The sequence below is a fragment of the Desarmillaria tabescens genome, assembly GCF_030435595.1.
Source record: "Desarmillaria tabescens strain CCBAS 213 chromosome Unknown EV420scaffold_24, whole genome shotgun sequence".
In the NCBI taxonomy this organism is placed as follows: Eukaryota; Fungi; Basidiomycota; class Agaricomycetes; order Agaricales; family Physalacriaceae; genus Desarmillaria; species Desarmillaria tabescens.
Window position 1 is genome coordinate 48259 of NW_026848323.1, and position 17331 is coordinate 65589.

Genomic DNA, 17331 nt, shown 5'->3' on the forward strand with positions numbered 1-17331 from the left:
AATTTGTCGCTGCTCGCGGGTTTTGTTCATTCTGTTACTTTCACTCACAGACTCGATCAGCAGCGTCATCATGGTCTAAATCCGTCTTGCTAGGAACGCTCGACGTCCGCGCCAACTTGCTGTAATGTCTCTTCTGTCCCACTTACCAAATACGAGGCGGATGCAACATCGATACCGGCATTAGACCAGCAATTTTGACATTGAATCAATCTGATCCCTGCCTGCCCAGGGTTCTCCCCGCATCTCAGCTCATCGATCTCTCCGCACTACTTCCAACTTCCTTCGATCTGCCCCGACCATGCGTGATTGCGCCGTACAGACACGATCTGGCCTCATTCCTCATTCTGCCTGCCTCCTTCCAAGTTAGCGTACGTGGAGCAACGACAGAGTACCAATTCGAGCGTTCAGATTGAATATGCGAGGAGGATAATCCTTTAATTCCTGAGGGTTCGTCCTCGTTCTTCACATTCCAGCCAGTACCGTGTCTGCCCGGCTCTCTTACTGGATATATCCCATCCCCGTCCCTCCTTTGCCAAAACGTCCGGCGAGCTTCGTTACATCATGAGCGAGATATATTCGGCCTCACTGGCTTGCAGACTGAAGTACTGGAGGCTGTGAGTTGATGCACGGGTGTGCTCGACGGTATGGCACCAAGGATTGGTATGTATGTTCTCTGATTTTTTCCCAGCCTGTCCGCATTGATTATACCTCTATTTAGCTGTGTATACTTTAAGCTCGATGCCTTTTTTGCATTGAAGAGTTCACCAAAGATGGCAAGCCCGTCGGACAGGCACTGAGACCTTCAGGCAACATTGAAAAACTGTCGTCTCCATATCTTGAGGGTTCGTCAGCTGGGATCAAGGCGGCAGATGGAAACTGTAGCAACTTGGAAAGGGTTCAAAACACGTTGCGGCTAGTGCCACAGTCAAGTAGCTTCAGGTCTTGATCAACAGGCTGTGAAGAAGCATGGACGCGCATACTGTCTCGTGTTGGATAACAACATGGTGATAACAGACGTTCGTTCGGCTTCCTGAGTTCTGGGCTTGAGCATATGAGGTAGAAATGATATGCCTCCCGCAGTCGATATGTATGTAGTAGTCGCTCCGTGACTTGATTCTCAGAAGCTGTATGGTGAAATGAGACCACCAGCTTACCGTTGCATCGTATCATCGAGCATTCAAAGTACAGCCCAAAGGTAATGAGCAACAACCAACAATGTCATCAGCGAACAAGCGCACGCTACCCATTGGGCCCATTCTCGATTATTGAAGGACCTCCCTCTCCTTTATCAGGCGCACCATCTCGTTTCCCTGTACGGCACTCTGGCAGGCAATGTTACAAATAAAGCATAGTGAAAACAAGAGATACATCATGTGCAAAAAAAAGTCATAGCGAGCGTGGCGGGTTCATGATGGTACAATGAATGTGTGTCCATGCAGAAGAACGAAGGAGAATGGTCGATGCAATGCCGAGACGAATGATGGGACAGACATAATGGAGAATGGATAGGACTTGTCTAGTCCTTCGTAACGGCCCGCACGCCCAACCCAACACCAGCACCAACGACCAACAACAAAACGAACGCGACAAGGCTGCGTTGCGCCCATTTGACCTCCGCCTTCCTAAGCCTCGAGATAATCATCTCTTTCTTGTCTGGAAGTCACGCGTTCGAGGGCGACAACGACGGCTCATGGAGGGGCGAAAACAGGATGAACGCGCCCATGACCCAGAATGGTGGGAACACTACATGCGGAAAGAGATGAGAAACTGGATTGGAGAAGATGAGTGTGAAGAAACTCACGGAATCTGAACTTGAAGAGGTACGTCGTGAGTGTGACGGGCTCGTCTATTTGGAACCTCGGGGAGCGGGGTCCGATTCTAGGTAAGAGGGTTGCAGCGGTACGAATCTGCTATATCATCGTCGACTGCGCGCGTGTTCTTTGCTCTTCTCGTCATCTCAAAGCCCGCATCCGAGCTCCGATACCTCCTCCGAAACTCGCTCATGTCGACTCGCCGTCAACGCGTCACTCTCAGAGACGACGACCATCCCACACAGCCATAGAGAGCCGCATACACCACCCCCTCCGCGTTGCATCCGCACTCGGTCATCCGCGCGTACCACTCGACAAGCCTCCTTCCCACATCCCCTGCAAAGTCGTGCACATCCTCCACTGCCACTCCCGTGCTCGATTTGAGTGAGACGAAGCCCACAAATGACGATGGCTGGGGACGTGCGGAGTGACGGGTACTCGGGAGGGTAAACAAAGAGGCGTCGTTGGAAGGAAGAGTAGTAGCAAAGCTGAGGGGCAAGTTAGCAAGTAAGAAAGAATAGAGAGTAAATAGATGTGCCTTGTACCTGTCAGTCCATCTAACAGAGCCATCCTTCCTCCTCCTCTCGCATCCATCCCTAATCACGGTCATCCCTTCCTCGTTCCCCCCAGATCGTATTCGCAAAGCAAAATGGCAATGGTTACCGTCGTTGTCATCGTCTCACCCTATGTTCGTGATGCTCCCTACAGCCGAGAAGGTTAGCACCGTGTACTCCAACAACCGGTCCCCATCCAATATTCTAACCCAGACGCTTAGCCACCGAGTAAGGATCAAAAGAAGAGGTACGTACCTTTTATATGCAACCCGCTCCCGTACCTTGCTCCAACAGAACTACACCCTCCTTCCTGTGTTCCCCTGCAAACAACATCAACATCATCCTCTCGCACTTCTGTGCTTGATTTGAGCGAGGTGAAGCTACAAACGGCAATCGCAATGAATTGGCTAGCGTGAGGGGTGGTGGGGGGCTTGTACTTGTACTCGATGTTCGAGCGAGACTGACGCGTCGTCGGAGGGAAGAGTAGCAGGACTGGGGGAAGACATTACCAAGTAAGAAAAAGTAAATAGTAAATTAACGTACCAAGTACATGTATCCATCCAACATAGAGCTCCCATTCAGTCTCCTTCGCATCCTTCTCTGTTTACAGCCCTATTCCCCGAATCAGGCGGCCCTCAATAGTAATTGCTATTGATGTCGTCGTCTCGCCGTACATTAGTCAAGCCAAGCCCTCTACAGCCGAGAACGACACGTTAGTAGAGAACGAGAGAACAAAACGAAACAAACGTACCTCTTATCCCAACGAGATACCATGGTTCTCCAACCCGCGCGAAGCCTCCATGCGCTCGCTTCCTTTGCCACGCTCAAGGGGATCGAGACTCATGCCTCCTTTTGGATCACCCTCGATGACGAAAACTGCGCCAGTCGAACTCTAGAAACGGGTGCCTTCTTGTTTGACCGTTGCTGTGGGGTGTCCTGGTACAATCCCCGACATAGGCCGGGATTAATTGTAGAGACTAAAATTAAAATTAAAATTTATATTATGTAAAAAAAATCAAATGCCGATAATACCATTTCTCTAGCACCAGCCACCATTTTCGAACATATTTGGTCTCCAAATTCTTTCGACCTGGTCAACACAAGCAAAGGACGTGTTCGGAGAACTTCTTATCGGCAGGTGGCCCACAATTCTGCTTGTCACCGGTCATGCATTCATAATTTCGCCCACTTACTGTGTCCCTCCAAAATCGCCTGGGATACTATGATCTGCGACACCTTGGAAGCGGTCAACTAGTCAGCTCTTGAATGTCTGGTGTATCTTGTGTTTTTTTTCAGCCAGAGTCCGTCTGGCGAGGGGAAATGGGTGCGTCTATCCTCTCCATCGCTTGAAAGGACTTTACCTGACCTGTGGATTCTCTCTGAGCTTTAGCCACCTACCAAGTTCATCAATCTTTCGCTATTGGAAAATCTGACCTAACTAATGGACACATCATATCGTCAACGCGAGGCGTCAAAATTATCGCTACTGGGAGATCTGACTTAACCGATGGACTCATTATATCGTCAAAGGTAAGTAATTTGTGTTCGTTCCGTTGCTTTTACTCACGGAACCCGTCCAGCAGCCGTGATTACGGCTTAAATTCGTCTTGCTAGGACCACTCAACCTCGATATCTCTTTCGTCAAAGACGCTAGGTACTGAACATGACAAGAGGCAGATAGTGCGAAGGGGTTTTTCGCCAAGGTTGATGGTGCGTGTTGTTTAACATTCGTCTTGACTTGTGTCCGACACATCGACCGTTTATAGTCGTGGAACAATATCATCAATAGCCGTCAAGACCCGTGATGCTTTTGTCCACTACCATAATCCATACATGCATCGACGCTATGGCTCGCTATACCTGCTGTCACCTATCAAATTTAGTGCATTTGGCTCCAATGTCCCGCCGTCCGGGATATCTACCGCATCTTATCCCAATCTTCCCCATAACAAGCAATACTCCCAAGTCCACCGATCTCTTCGAGTTAGCCTTGCCAACCTTAGTTGCCAGAACCAGACGCTGCACCAGCACACTCAGCACCAAGTTATCCACTACATCGAGTATAGCCAAATAAAATCATGTTCGTTTGCTCCATCATAGCAGCCATCCAATGCAAGGAGCTACAATACCCGATTCGTGCAGTGTGGGCTTGCGAGAAACCAAAAGACTGTGAGTGTGTCAAGTTCAAACCATTACGCAAGTCTAACTCTTCGCTTAGATCTCGTTTATCAGTGCAATCTTGAATCTTGATACCGTTTTACAGGGAACGTGCATGAGACAGGGGGGTATCAATCTCGTCAGGCAGATCCTTCGTACGTACTCACTCATTCCTCTTTCTCTTCCACGCTAACTTGGTATATCTCTTAGAGATGCTCGACGCTGATATCGGAGACGGTGCCTCACTGTGGCACATGCTACTTACGTTGATGCTCCCCTCTTCGACCACTCCGTATAGCCAGGATTCTATCTTCTGCGCGCTCTCTTTCAAGTCGGCACTTGATAGGGGAACGATTCAAAGAACGTACTCACATTCCCAGAGCTGTTCAGCATGAATATGGGCGTAATGAGGGGAAGAGAAGCCTTCAAGCTTCAATGAGGGTTTGTCCTTGTTCCTCATATTCAGCGAACATAATATTCACGAGTATCTTCCCAGTTCTGAAGGGCGCTCGCAGGCACCCAACTTTGATCGCTGCTTGATGTACGCCATTATCTTCTTTGCACAGCTTCTGAGAAGGCTAATTGTGGTAATGCGTAGATTCGCTTCAATTGTGGATTCACTCACACAGGATGTTTTGTTACGCTGATCTGTTGGTCGGTTTTACTATCTCGTCCTCTTGCTTGTTGCATCTAACCAGATCATATACAGATAAAAACAAACCAAATTCTTCTCACCGCTCCACACAACACCCCAGACTAGCACGTTATAACATCTTCCCTCACTACTTGGACCCGGAACGCCATACAGTCATGCCTCTCCTGTGTACATTGCGACTGCAGACAGGAGCCATCTCCGCACAACGACTGGGGTATCATCCAAGGCGAGCTGCGTGCATGGACCAAGATATGCGATAACAGGAGGGGGTGTGGTTACGGCGTGCACGGAAGGATGAGCTCATCCTGAAAGTGGACCTCCAGAACGTGGGAGCAACATCTCTTTGCCGGACGGAGAAAGCTAAGCGATTTTCGCTTTGAGGAGGAAATTATCGCTCTCATTGAACTGTCGGATATGTTTTCTATGTATCTCCCAGCCTATTGAGTATCTCATTTTTCGCCCTCATCGATCCCAACAGAGCTTTATGTGTTTCGCACACTCCCTGGACAGTATTACGAGCATTCTATTGGGACTCTGGACATTCACGTATCGTTGTCTTTGACTGCCTTGTATCTCACCTAGCTTTCACACACGCATCGTAGCGGTTCCAAAATGAAAGCAACTTGTGCCCTTAAACGGGCGATTTTTTCTTGTGACTTTGCCGATCGGCTGACTACGACTCGGAGTTGTCAACTCTGCATCGATCAGTTTGATAAGACCGCTAAAGACCGTAAATGGTAAATTACATAAATTGAAAAGTTTAGCTATCCCAGGATCTCCGACATCCGTAATGATGGTTGAGGACACGCTGCATCCTGCTGGTGTCGTTGGCACGCCCTCATCATATGCCTCTTGCCATTCTATTATCACTCTCTGTAGCAGAAAACCATGGGTTTCAGTGGAGTAATTCCGAGTCAGTCCAACTTGTACCCTGATACCGTAGGTGTCTTTTCATCGTCTGTCCAGCCTCTCATGTCAAATTTTACTAGACGCAACACATTCCAGACCACCAGCCGCAAGCAGACTTAAGAGCAACGGCCCTTGACGAAGTCATCTCTCCTCCGGTAAGATTTGTTGTGCGGACATTATAGCCCTCTGATTAGACTTGTTGCATAGGCGCAACCTGTAGATCATCAGGATCTGCTGGAGGAAAGTCGTTTGAAGCGGCAGGTGTGGCAGTTCGCACAGAAATATGGAATAGACGTTGCTGAAGGCTCCGATCCTACGGCGGTCCTTCAAGAAGTGGAAAGAGAAGTGGAAAGACGTGCTAAATCATCAGGGAAGCGTTCAAGTCGTCGCATCTTTAGTTTTGCCTCCTTTCGAGAAGCGCTCGCATCAGTGTTCAACAAAATCAATGCAGAAGAATTGAAAAGGCCTCGTCGCCGTGGTTTTGCAGTGTCCATCACTCGGCATTCTATCACGCGTAAATCCCCCAAAATCGATGCAGAGGAGTTGAAAACGCCTGGTTACCTTGGTTCTGCAGCGTCCATCACTCATCAGTCTATCTCGCATGAATCCCCCTCCTTGGCCCAAGGTGTAAGTGCATATCCCTAGCCATCTTCTATTACGCTCATCCCAACTGTTGTAGGTCCGGTCCCGTCTCGGCCTGTACCGATTTTGGGCTATTCTCATCGGCATCGATGCGTATGCGGGAGTTCCCTTGCGCGGTTGCGTATCGGACGCTTTATTAATAAAGCGCTTCTTAACCAATGACCTTGGCGTGCCAGAAAAACGTATCCAGTGTCTCCTTGGCCCCGGATATCCAAACTCTGTTGATACCAAGTCTACGCCTTCCCGCACCAACATTATAGATACGCTCTACAGTCTCGTTAACAACCCTGAAATCGAACGAGGCGACAATATCATCATTTACTATGCTGGGCATGGCTCCAGCTACTGCTGTGCAAAGCATGATCTCAAATCTCGATGCGACAGTTCTTGTGCCATCGAAGCACTGTGCCCCATCGATCGCGATTGCCAGGACTCCGACGGAAACTGGATACCCGACATCAGCGACCGAGAACTCAACAGTCTTTTTATGCTAATATGTTGCGCGAAGGGGCAAAATATCACATTCATTGCAGACTGTTGCCACAGTGGTGGCATGAGCAGGGGCCTTCACGTTACCGCTGTGGGCCGGCAATCAAGAATACGCAGGACAGCCTCGACCTATAATGCTTCCCTCGAGGACATGTTACACGCTGCGGATGAAAGATGGAAAGATTTCCCCGGCTATCGATCAGTATTATCAAAGGATTGGGAGCCAGATATGGATTCTCATGTAATTCTGGCAGCATGTCAGAGTGACCAGGCTGCGATGGAGGTGAAGGGAAGGGAGGGATTCGGTGGGGCATTTACTAAGGAACTTGTTCGTGTTTTGGGGTCGACTGATTGCAAGGAGGAAACGACGTATGATGATATCATCCGGCTTCTGAATCAGTTGCCTTACCAGACACCGCTCGTTGCTGGGACACGGATGTTTAAGCCCGTTTTTAATCGAGCATCGCATCAATTTTGGGCTGTCCTCATCGGCATCGATGCGTACCCTCGATATCCCTTGCACGGTTGCGTATCGGATGCTTTATCAATTAAGAGATTCTTAATCAACGACCTTGGCATGCCAGAAAACCATATCCAGTGTCTCCTTGGCCCCGAATATCCAAACGATGCTGATCCCAAGTCTACGCCTTCCCGCTCAAACATTGTATATACGCTCTACAGTCTCGTTAACAGCCTTAAAATTGAGCGAGGCGACAATATCATCATCTACTATGCTGGGCATGGCTCCAGCTACTGCTGTGCAAAGCATGATCTCAAATCTCGATGCGACAGTTTTTGTCTCATCGAAGCACTGTGTCCCATCGATCGCGGTACCCAGGATGAAGACGGAGAATGGATACCCGATATCAGCGACCGAGAGCTGGACAGTCTTTTCACGCAGATATGTCTCGCCAAGGGACATAAGATTACATTCATTATAGACTGCTCTTTCTCTCACAGTTTTAGCCACCAGGACCTGGTAGACCCAGGAATTCGCAGTATACACCTAACCTCTCATGCTTCTCCCGACGATATGTTACGAGCTGCCGATGAAAGGTGGAAAGATTTACCTCACTATCAATCTATACTATCAAAAGATTGAGAGCCAGATATGGATTCCCATGTGGTTCTAGCAGCGTGTCAGGATTTCCAGAGTGCGAGGGAGGTAAAGGGAACGAACGGATTCGGCGGAGTCTTTACCAAGACACTCCTTCGTGTTTTGAGGTCGACTGACTGGAAGAAGGAAATGACGTATATTGATCTCGTCAATCTTATGAATCAGTCAGTTTTCCAGACCCCGGTTGTTGCTGGGAGCCGGAGGCATGAGCGCCTTTGGTATACTCAGCCCTAGTGAAAAGCGTATGAATTGGGATGGTTATCGTACACCATGGTAGTTCTAGTGATATGTATTACTTAGCAGTTCACGTACACGCTTTCGTCATTTACGACTAGACCTAACCGAGCAATGGGGCACGAGAGGAGTCTGGCGAAAGGTGTGATGCACGGAAGACCAGCGTCCCCAGACGTGGGCAGTGGAGGTGATTGAGGATACTGACGTCGCTTGGCGGAGTGACGGTCATGCAATCCAGAACCGAGTTTGAGGGTGCGAAGCTTAGGGAAGACAATACACGCGAGGGTCTCGAATATTTGGGTAAGGTGGAGGTTGCTGGTTATGCTCGTATTGGGTAGCTTGTCGTTAACAAAAGATTGTCGACAGCAGACTTGAAGAGAGGTGAGCTGGTTAGCGTGTTTGAGAAGGGTGATGAGAAGGGTGGGGTCAGCAATGGTGCATTCTAGTTGGCGGAGGGAAGGGAATGAGATATGAGGGATCTCGTAGAGTGTGCCGATACGAAGGGTATGTAAGCAAAGTGCGTGGAAGAGGGAAAGTAGTGTCGAGAAGTCCCGTAAGACGAGATTCTCCAGCGCAGGCAAGTTCGCTGGGATAAACCTGCCATCATCAGTGTTAAGAGAGCGCCATCTCGAGGAATGCTACTTCAGTAGATTAGTTAGGCATTCGACATGGGAGCTCTCCGCTAGAGTGCAGAGAGATATCCAAGGGTGCAATCTTTGAATACTGGAGCGATAAAGCGAGCAGGGATGACGTGTGTGACACGTCTAGACTTCCAGGTATACACCGATGTAAATCCCAGCCATACAAACAGCCTATGCTGATCATAGATCACAACGTCGAGGTACCGACAACCAGTTGACACCATGTCGCACAGACATTCATGAGAACCAGCGGTGTCCTGTTTTTGAATGACAAGTCATCTAATTCCGATTCATGGAATATCAACAGGAGCAGTTCTGGTGGGAGCCGGCGGATCAGCGCGTGCAAAGAGTAGTATTTTTCTCGAGTAGGCGCCGAGTCTGAAGTGTCGACTTGTGTGTGGAGGCGGGTGATTTCTGATTCGAGCTAGTGGATGCGGTCCAGTTTGGGTTGGATGGAGCTGTTGATGCGGTTTACATCGAGTATTACGTGTTCCATCGTGATTTCGTCGAAAGAGCGGGGCGAGCACCATATCCGCAAAAGGGAGGCAATATCGACTTTAGGGGTGTAGGAGGATCCGTAGCTGGACATTATAGACCTGAGAACGTTTTAGTACAGAATGCTGGTGACGTACAATGGGCAAGCCGGCGAGAACAGATTTTTAATGAGGAGAAAAGTTCGTGTTCAAAGCCCTTGGTATTTATCTATGCATAACTTGTCAGCGCTCAGCGACTGAAAGGCAGAAAAAAACCAGGAATGTTACGGTCAAAGTCCCTTTGTGCTGGAGAGTCCGCTGTTATAAACTTCTCTCCACAAAGGCTGCATACTGCGATTAGTGCGGCTCATAAACTGGTTGGTAGTATTTGATAGAGCACGGACATCAGTGCAGGCTTGGTCGTGAAGGCAAAAAGGAAAGAAGCGTGCTTTGTTTCCTCGCCAAACAAAGCGCGTAGCGGGCCCGTGCGCGTGTGGTGCCTCAAGTGTTGCCGCGGCAGGCAGATGCCGAACGTCGACGTGCCATGGCATTTGACGGCATTTCTGCTCCCTTGATCTCCCCAAACGACATGTCGAACATGCCCTCCACTTCCTTTGGAGAATACTCACTGGAAGGCGACCTGGTGTGTAAGCAATCCTTCTGGTCATATTTTCTCTGTGGATCGTACTCATAGTACACAGTCGCCTAGGATACCACGGCCTCCTTGGAAGCAGTCGAGACGCGGCGCCATCATGAGATATATGCTTGATCTTTCTTCAACAAGTGCACCTATTCACTCCAATGCTTGACAGGACTTTACCTTACCTATTATTCAGTTTTGTCTTTACTTTGTGTTCGACTCACCGATCCTTTCATAGTCATGTAACAGGAGGCCAATCAAGAAGCGTGGTCTTCCCCAAACTCGGGTCGCGTTTCCCCAATTGATTAGCTAGGCACCGCTCGCCAAGGAACGCGAATTCTTCCCAGCAGCCGGCCAGGACCAGTCAGTTTCGCTGTCCCGTCCCCTTGCTAACGAGATAGCCCGTCCTCTCGTGCGCCTTGGCTTTATCTCCCCACTGAGATCTTCTCTCCCTGCTCGGACCTGCATTCTGATCCACCCCCCGGCACAGGATCTCCATCCCATCCCATCTCATTTGCATGTGCTCCCAACGTTGTCTCGTACCGCATGACTACTAGTACTAGTGCCATATGGCGGGATGCACGTCTCAGCGACTAGTGCAAATCATCAACTGGGTCATGCCGCTATATGCCAACCTGACTCCTCCAACATTACTGATCGGGGGGATAATGACTGCAGGTCAGGACCTTAAAAATGAGCCAACATGAAGGGATTGGACAAAAGATGTGAGCGCAACTGGGTGTATGCTCTATTCCCTGGACGGCATCTGCAGTGAGATTGGCCATCAAGATTAACGTCCACCTTGGGCTCGCTCATCTCCATCTTCATCTCCTGTTCGATCAGACAAAGCTTCGTATCCAGTGGCGCCAACGAAAACCCCTCGTTCATCGAAACCAGTCACCGCCAACAGCAGTCATTCCAGAACCACTGTGTTTATACCCCCAGGTGGACGATAAAATCTCGCTGGTGGCGTTGTTAAATCGTCAAACTGAGCTGTCCGATTCGCACTCGTGGGAAATCTAACTTAACAGATAGGGGAATCGCAAGGTATCTACGTACGTTCGTTTTGTCTGTTCCATCACTTTCACTCACAGTCGTCCGATAGTGTATTCATGGTCCATTGTCCAATTTCGTCTTGCTGGGAATGCTCAACGTCAACCTGACCAAGAGTACGAAGCGGATAGTCCCGGGCCCAAGGAGGTTTTCAGAAGTAAAGAACTGCTACGGACCTACCACAGCCTCCACGTCAGCGATCATCCGGGACCAGCAGCTTTGGCTTTAATCTCCCTGCTTATGATATTCATCACATCTTGATCCATCTCATCGATCTCCCTGCGCTAATGTTGTCAATGTCAACTTGCTTCGATCTGCTACGGCCCGAGCATACTATCTTTCCGCAGCACCAATGTCTCGTCATGGAGTTCAGCCAAAATAGTGTTCTATTTACTCTATCGAGGCCATCCAACGCTACGAGCTTATAACACCCAATTCACGGGTCATTGCGAGTGCGTCTTTGATTCATTCTGCGAATCTAACTTGTCCCTAATGTCTCGTTCATTAGGACGGTTTCCCGGGAATGTGAACTGAGGAGGGAGGTGTTATGTGGTATCGGAGCTCGTCAAAGCATACCCTTCGTGTGTCCTGTCCCGTTCGTCTTTCTCTCCCATGCTTGACTTGATGCACCTCCTATAGATACTCGACACTAGTACAAGGATCTCCATGAAGAAGTCTCTTTGCAGCGCATGCTCTGGAACCCTGCTTAATGAACTTTCAGACCATGTGCAATCACTGCACAAACGCGATTCCTCTTTCCGCGCCCTCTGTTTCGAGTCGTCGTACGACTAGACATCAATTCGAAGAATGTACTTGCATTGCATTCTATAGCTCGATGCTGTTCGGAGTGAATATGGGCATAATGAGTGCTTTCAATTTGTGAGGGTTCGTCTTCGTTCTTCATATTCGAGTGAGCGTCATGTTCACAGGTATCTGCTTGGCTCTCTAGAAGGCGGATATGGACGCTTGCATAATTTTAGGTATCCAACTTTGATGGTCGCTTGACGTACGCCGTTGTACACTGCGTCTGAGAAGGCTCACCGTGGATCTATTAGGACGTTTCTTTACTTTGGAAATTATGGTCGGCTTTGTTATCCCGTCCTCTTACCGCGTCTAACGAGATACCATTCACAGATTCCCATCGTCTCGGGTGCCCTCGCGGTGGTACCGAGAAGAAATTGCTCGCATTTTTTTGGCTATGCATGCTTGAAGAATACAATACCTATTTCCAGCTAGTAAACACGAAAGTTCTGTTGGAGCCCTGACCACAGATGGCACCAAACAATGCAGTCGAGATCAATGGACAGAACTCGTTGACAGTCAGATTCGCCTTCTCTGAAAGATATTGGCGGAGGAAATCAACAGGCGAATTTCAAAGGTGGGTGATACGTAGTATCTACGCAACTCCCGTTTGACACCATCGTTTAGGTTCCCTTTGGTACTGAATGGCAAAAATGACTTGGCAGAGTGTCAGAATGGGAGGTAGTACCGTGGGTGATGAAGCTTTGAGGAGTTTGGGTTAGAAGATGTCTGTAAGACTCTTTCATCAAACGTGTTCCAAGTATCTGCCAACTTCTGTTCTGTTGCAATGACCCCATCGTATGAAGGGAAGGTCCTAAACATCTTCACTTTACATTAATAATCCTCTTTGGCCTGTCTTCTTACTATAGCGCGCGCGGAATCAAGAACTTCGTGACGTTGACTTCCAAGTCCTTGTGTTTACGTTGTCAGGTCTTATCCTCGTCAACATTTTGTGGAGCTGGAGCGGGTTGTTCCCTTCTTCGTGTCAGCTACCATTCATCGGGATCGAGCCAACTTGTCCTTGGAGGAATAGCACTATCTGAACTGGTCGTTCGCTCTCAATAAGAACGATGTTCTCGTGCGATCATCCAGATCAACCTCGCTTTGCTGGGTGAAGAAAATGGCGGGATCATGGCATGGGGCATCTTGCATGTGGTTTAAAATGGCAGGACCAAGGAGCATAGCGTTGTCGGCGGAGACAATGACCGATCGATGGCATTTTGGACTTCTGAGTATGTTGGTTATCGTTTTTTCATGGGTATCTGATCAATGTTTCTATCATTAGCACTGTCAAACTTTACGCCCGACTTCACCAGAGCCCATTTTCGCTGCATCCTCGCAGCCCTCTCCAAAGTTTCTTATCTGCTAGTTCAGAAAGCAATATCCCCACCGCCTGCAGTTCGGATCCATGAATCCATGAAGCAGGAGTCAGATGTACGGATTGACCGGTCTCTCCCGTCTCTACTGACTCGTTCAAGCTATCTTCCTACCTATGACTCCGAGGAAGGTGTGCGAACGTGTTTTACCGCCCTTTCATGATGCGATGGGCCTTCCAAGAGCGAGGAACGGCGAAAGACTCTGCGGATGGTTAGGGAAGATGGCAAGATGCGAAAGCAAACGATTCAAACCTTCTCCCACCCTCACACACCACACGTGGTGGAAGCTCCGAGCAGCTCACTGCGGAGAAATCGATCTGCGCTACATTGAGGCTGCTGCAGCGCAGGTCTGGATGGCGAAACAGAATTATGGAGTAAGTACATGTATTCTCCAGCCTTATTCCCGTCTGATCAAATTCTTTTCCAGTCCTTCGTGCATTTTCAGAAGCATCTCGTCTTCTAGCTACATCACAATTAAACCAGTAAGTGTTCTTTGTGCTACTTCCTGTTTCAAGTTGATTTCTGAGATGCCGTTCAGTACCTTGACCTTGGTACCGAAATCCCGGATATGATTTCACCAAATATTTCTTCTTGATGTACGGAGTCAGACCTTGATCACATGATCAGGTTTTAATTCTGAATTTCATTCAAATTTCAGTGCGCTGGGGGGCCACATAGCTAACATTGGATAATTTGCATGTACCTCCGAAGATATATTTTAGTATTTTATAAATACTCAAACCCTCCTTCTGAGTAAACCGTACCTCTGAATTAAAATTTAAAGTCGAACAGACTTGCTCGATTTGATGTTCTAAATTTGGCTATCATGGGTAACCACACGATCAGGAACTTTCAGAGTTCTATAAGTCAGGCAAAGTCTTGCCGCAGCGTAGTGGAGAGACGCACCTATTGAAGAAACACCACATGCAGATACTCATATTCAAGGGGGCCGTCTACTGGTACCATGTATCGAATATACCAAGGCAAAGCCGCAGGTCAACCTAAGCCACTTTTCAGGAATATGGCAAGCAGGAGGATATGACCAGCAGAATGGTTTACATGGCAGACCGTCTTCCGCTAAGAAAGCAGAAGGATCAGAAAGCCCTTTCCAATCCAATCTATGTCACAAGACAAAGCATTTAAAAAGCAATAGAGGTCATGCAGGCACGTTCGAGCTGCGGTACTCCTCTGGGCGTCGGTGTTTGTGGTTTTGGCTAGAGATGATGCAATAGAGGGTCCGAGATTCATGGAGCTCGAGAGAACGGTGCCGCAGTTGGGGCAGATTTGCCGTGGCATGGCGTATTTCGGCTCACTCCGATCCGACCTCCCTGCCGTTTGCGCTCTCATCGATAATACGGGAAATTTTCTGAATTCTGAGTATCACAGCAGAGGCCGATTCATTTTAGATCGTAAAAAACAAAACCTTAAAAGGTTTTGTTTTAGCGAAGCCTTTATCAGTCCCGAAAAGGCCGTCTGTAAAACGGTATGAAAAATATTTCCCCCTATAGAACAAAGGAATTGAGATAACGTTTCATTTTACAGTACTCAAAACGAGGGCGTAAAAACTGAAGCCGAAATCGAAACCTTTTAGAATCCTGTTTTACACCATCAAAAACACACCAGCCACTGCAGTGTATGGAGTTCGTCAAGACATTCTGAAGATAGCATCAATCCACTTCATCATCCCTAATCATCCTACTCTGATTTTTTTAATTCAGTTTCATCGACCAGAGCCTCATCATGCATGAGATTGACTGAAACATACAACTGTCGACCAGTTTGAATTGTCAAAAACAACACAGGACTCGGACCTGTGCGGATACGTTGGCTTTAGTAACAGACCTACGATCTGTAGTAGAACAAGAGATAATCTGCTAAAATAAATAATCTGTGCTCAAAACACAATACACCCCATCGGGGTGAAATTTTCCCAATCGATGTCCAAGGAAACCTAAATGAACGGGAGTTCAATGTAATTGTGAGGCCACTATTACCGCAAATCCTTCTAAAAGCCCATCGTGTGAATGCTAGTCACCACAATAGTAGAGTCGAGAAATACGCGGAAAGATGATCTAAGCGCGAGTTAGCGACACGTCATGGTCGATGAAAGGTACGTTGTCGTCGTCATCATCGACAGTCACGATCATCCCAATCGCGCGCTACGAAGTTTTCATCGGGCCAATCGGGCAACCCCTGCAGGAAACGCCGAAGATCTGTTAGTGATGAACGTCCTCCCAAAAACTGGCAGATCATTAGTTCAATCAAAACCAATGGAAGGAAATATAACATACCGAAGTTCGAAAAGCCTCCATGAACCGTTTCGCATGCGACACATTGGTCAGTGGTGAAGCGTCGGACTGAGCTATGAGGGCCAGCAGCCCTACCATGTCTCTCACAGCCCAAATCAGCTTGAATGCGTCCATATTCATGGTGTCAACCCGGGAGACAATGTTGCTCGCATACGAACTTGCATTGCTTGCTAGGCGAAATTGAGCTGCGACGTGACTATTTGCGTTTGAAGACACGTACTTATCATCGCCAGCAAAGGGCAGAATGGAAGAACAAGATACATCAAGTTAATGATTTTAAAATCAGAAGCTATACCGAAAAGGGACCAGACGAATCCCGAAAGTGCGCACACAAGAGCCAGTGTCAACAAGCCCCGGAAGAGATGGTCGACAAATCTAGCGTGATTCTTGAAGTTGAGATTCTAAAGGAATGAGAAAAGATGAGCGTCGCATGATTGAAGTAAAGACGGTTCGGCTGATCCGGTGCTGTCTAATGACCACCTTTTGCAATGACCGCATCTTGTGCTCCAAGATGGGCCCTGAAATTTTGCATCGATAACGAAGATCGGCACTGAATGTTACACTGTCCGAGTCGCAGGCCTGGATTTCCTGAAAAATATCATTGATGAGCGTAGGGCAGACGCTTTGAAGGTACCCTTGGCATTCAAGGATCTCGTAAATGGCATGAAGTGTTTTTGTTCGAGTATGCGCCTTGATGATACTGCATCCGAGTCAGGTAAAGAAAAGAGACATACTCCCGCACTCACAATTTGAAGGGGAGGTACTCGTCTTCGGGACGGGACTGCATGAGGAGATTACACAACTCCCTAGACGTCTTATCCAGCTCTCTGAAAGCATGATACGAAGGAGGAACTGCGCGGTGAAGGACTGCCCATAGGCTATAGATCCACTCTGTGCCGGCTATGATATCGTTCTCAACAGGTAATTGATAAAAGTCTGCCCAGTGGGGAGGTGTACCAAAAGGAGCATTCTGGAGATTTTTGGGAAGAGAATGTTTTGAGCTTTCTGGCTTGGCGACGTCGAGAGTCATAGCAAACGAGGTCGAATTGGAAAATACGGAAACAGAGGTGATCAGCTTGAAGATGTTTGGCGCATGTACTGAGCTATCATACGCAAATCAGACTCTCAAGAACAACATGCAGCGACCATGATTTCACGCACCAAGTATCTCGTTCTAGAATCGCGCTGCACTCTCCTGAACCAAATTGATAGTGAAAATGCCTATGTGCTTCTCTTGTGTTGTAGCACCTCGGATAGAAAGTCCCCAATTGCCGCTGGTTGACGCGGCTCGACGGCCAGTGATAGGTATTAAGTTGAAGAGAATCACGTGCGAGCTGGCGACTATTTCAGTGTATGGGCGTAATAGTGTCCGGAAAATCGAGAGGGAGTAAGTGCACACACAAGTCGGTCATTGGAAGGAGTCATGCACAAGTTGAAGTGCGTCATGATCCTCTGCAATACACAAGTGTC

At 48.2% G+C, this 17331-nt stretch overlaps 4 protein-coding genes across 4 annotated transcripts; 1 reads left to right on the forward strand and 3 right to left on the reverse strand.

Moving 5' to 3' along the window:
• Positions 1 to 1516: 1516 nt before the first annotated feature.
• EV420DRAFT_1749054 (uncharacterized protein) lies at positions 1517 to 3318 on the reverse strand (the record flags this gene model as incomplete). The annotated part of the gene is made up of 8 exons (XM_060480271.1): positions 3117 to 3318; positions 3040 to 3058; positions 2909 to 2977; positions 2647 to 2825; positions 2495 to 2569; positions 2075 to 2299; positions 1802 to 1878; positions 1517 to 1653 (listed from the first exon to the last, which is right to left on the reverse strand). The coding sequence occupies exons 1-8, from the start codon at positions 3137 to 3139 to the stop codon at positions 1517 to 1519; spliced, it is 804 nt and encodes a 267-aa protein (XP_060329104.1). The 5' UTR covers positions 3140 to 3318.
• Positions 3319 to 5947: 2629 nt separating this feature from the next.
• EV420DRAFT_1335924 (uncharacterized protein) lies at positions 5948 to 7299 on the forward strand (the record flags this gene model as incomplete). The annotated part of the gene is made up of 4 exons (XM_060468869.1): positions 5948 to 6116; positions 6167 to 6241; positions 6294 to 6713; positions 6766 to 7299. Coding segments are annotated over exons 1-4 (1080 nt in total), but the record flags the coding sequence as incomplete, so codon positions are not given.
• Positions 7300 to 8488: 1189 nt separating this feature from the next.
• EV420DRAFT_1644382 (uncharacterized protein) lies at positions 8489 to 9798 on the reverse strand (the record flags this gene model as incomplete). The annotated part of the gene is made up of 4 exons (XM_060477637.1): positions 8489 to 8564; positions 8647 to 9206; positions 9445 to 9633; positions 9685 to 9798. 4 exons carry the CDS (start codon positions 9796 to 9798, stop codon positions 8489 to 8491), a joined length of 939 nt encoding a protein of 312 aa, XP_060329106.1.
• Positions 9799 to 15284: 5486 nt separating this feature from the next.
• On the reverse strand, positions 15285 to 16891 carry EV420DRAFT_1552154 (uncharacterized protein; the record flags this gene model as incomplete). Its single annotated transcript, XM_060473499.1, has 5 exons — positions 15285 to 15783; positions 15844 to 16031; positions 16082 to 16262; positions 16309 to 16561; positions 16608 to 16891. 5 exons carry the CDS (start codon positions 16889 to 16891, stop codon positions 15769 to 15771), a joined length of 921 nt encoding a protein of 306 aa, XP_060329107.1. The 3' UTR covers positions 15285 to 15768.
• Positions 16892 to 17331: the final 440 nt, after the last annotated feature.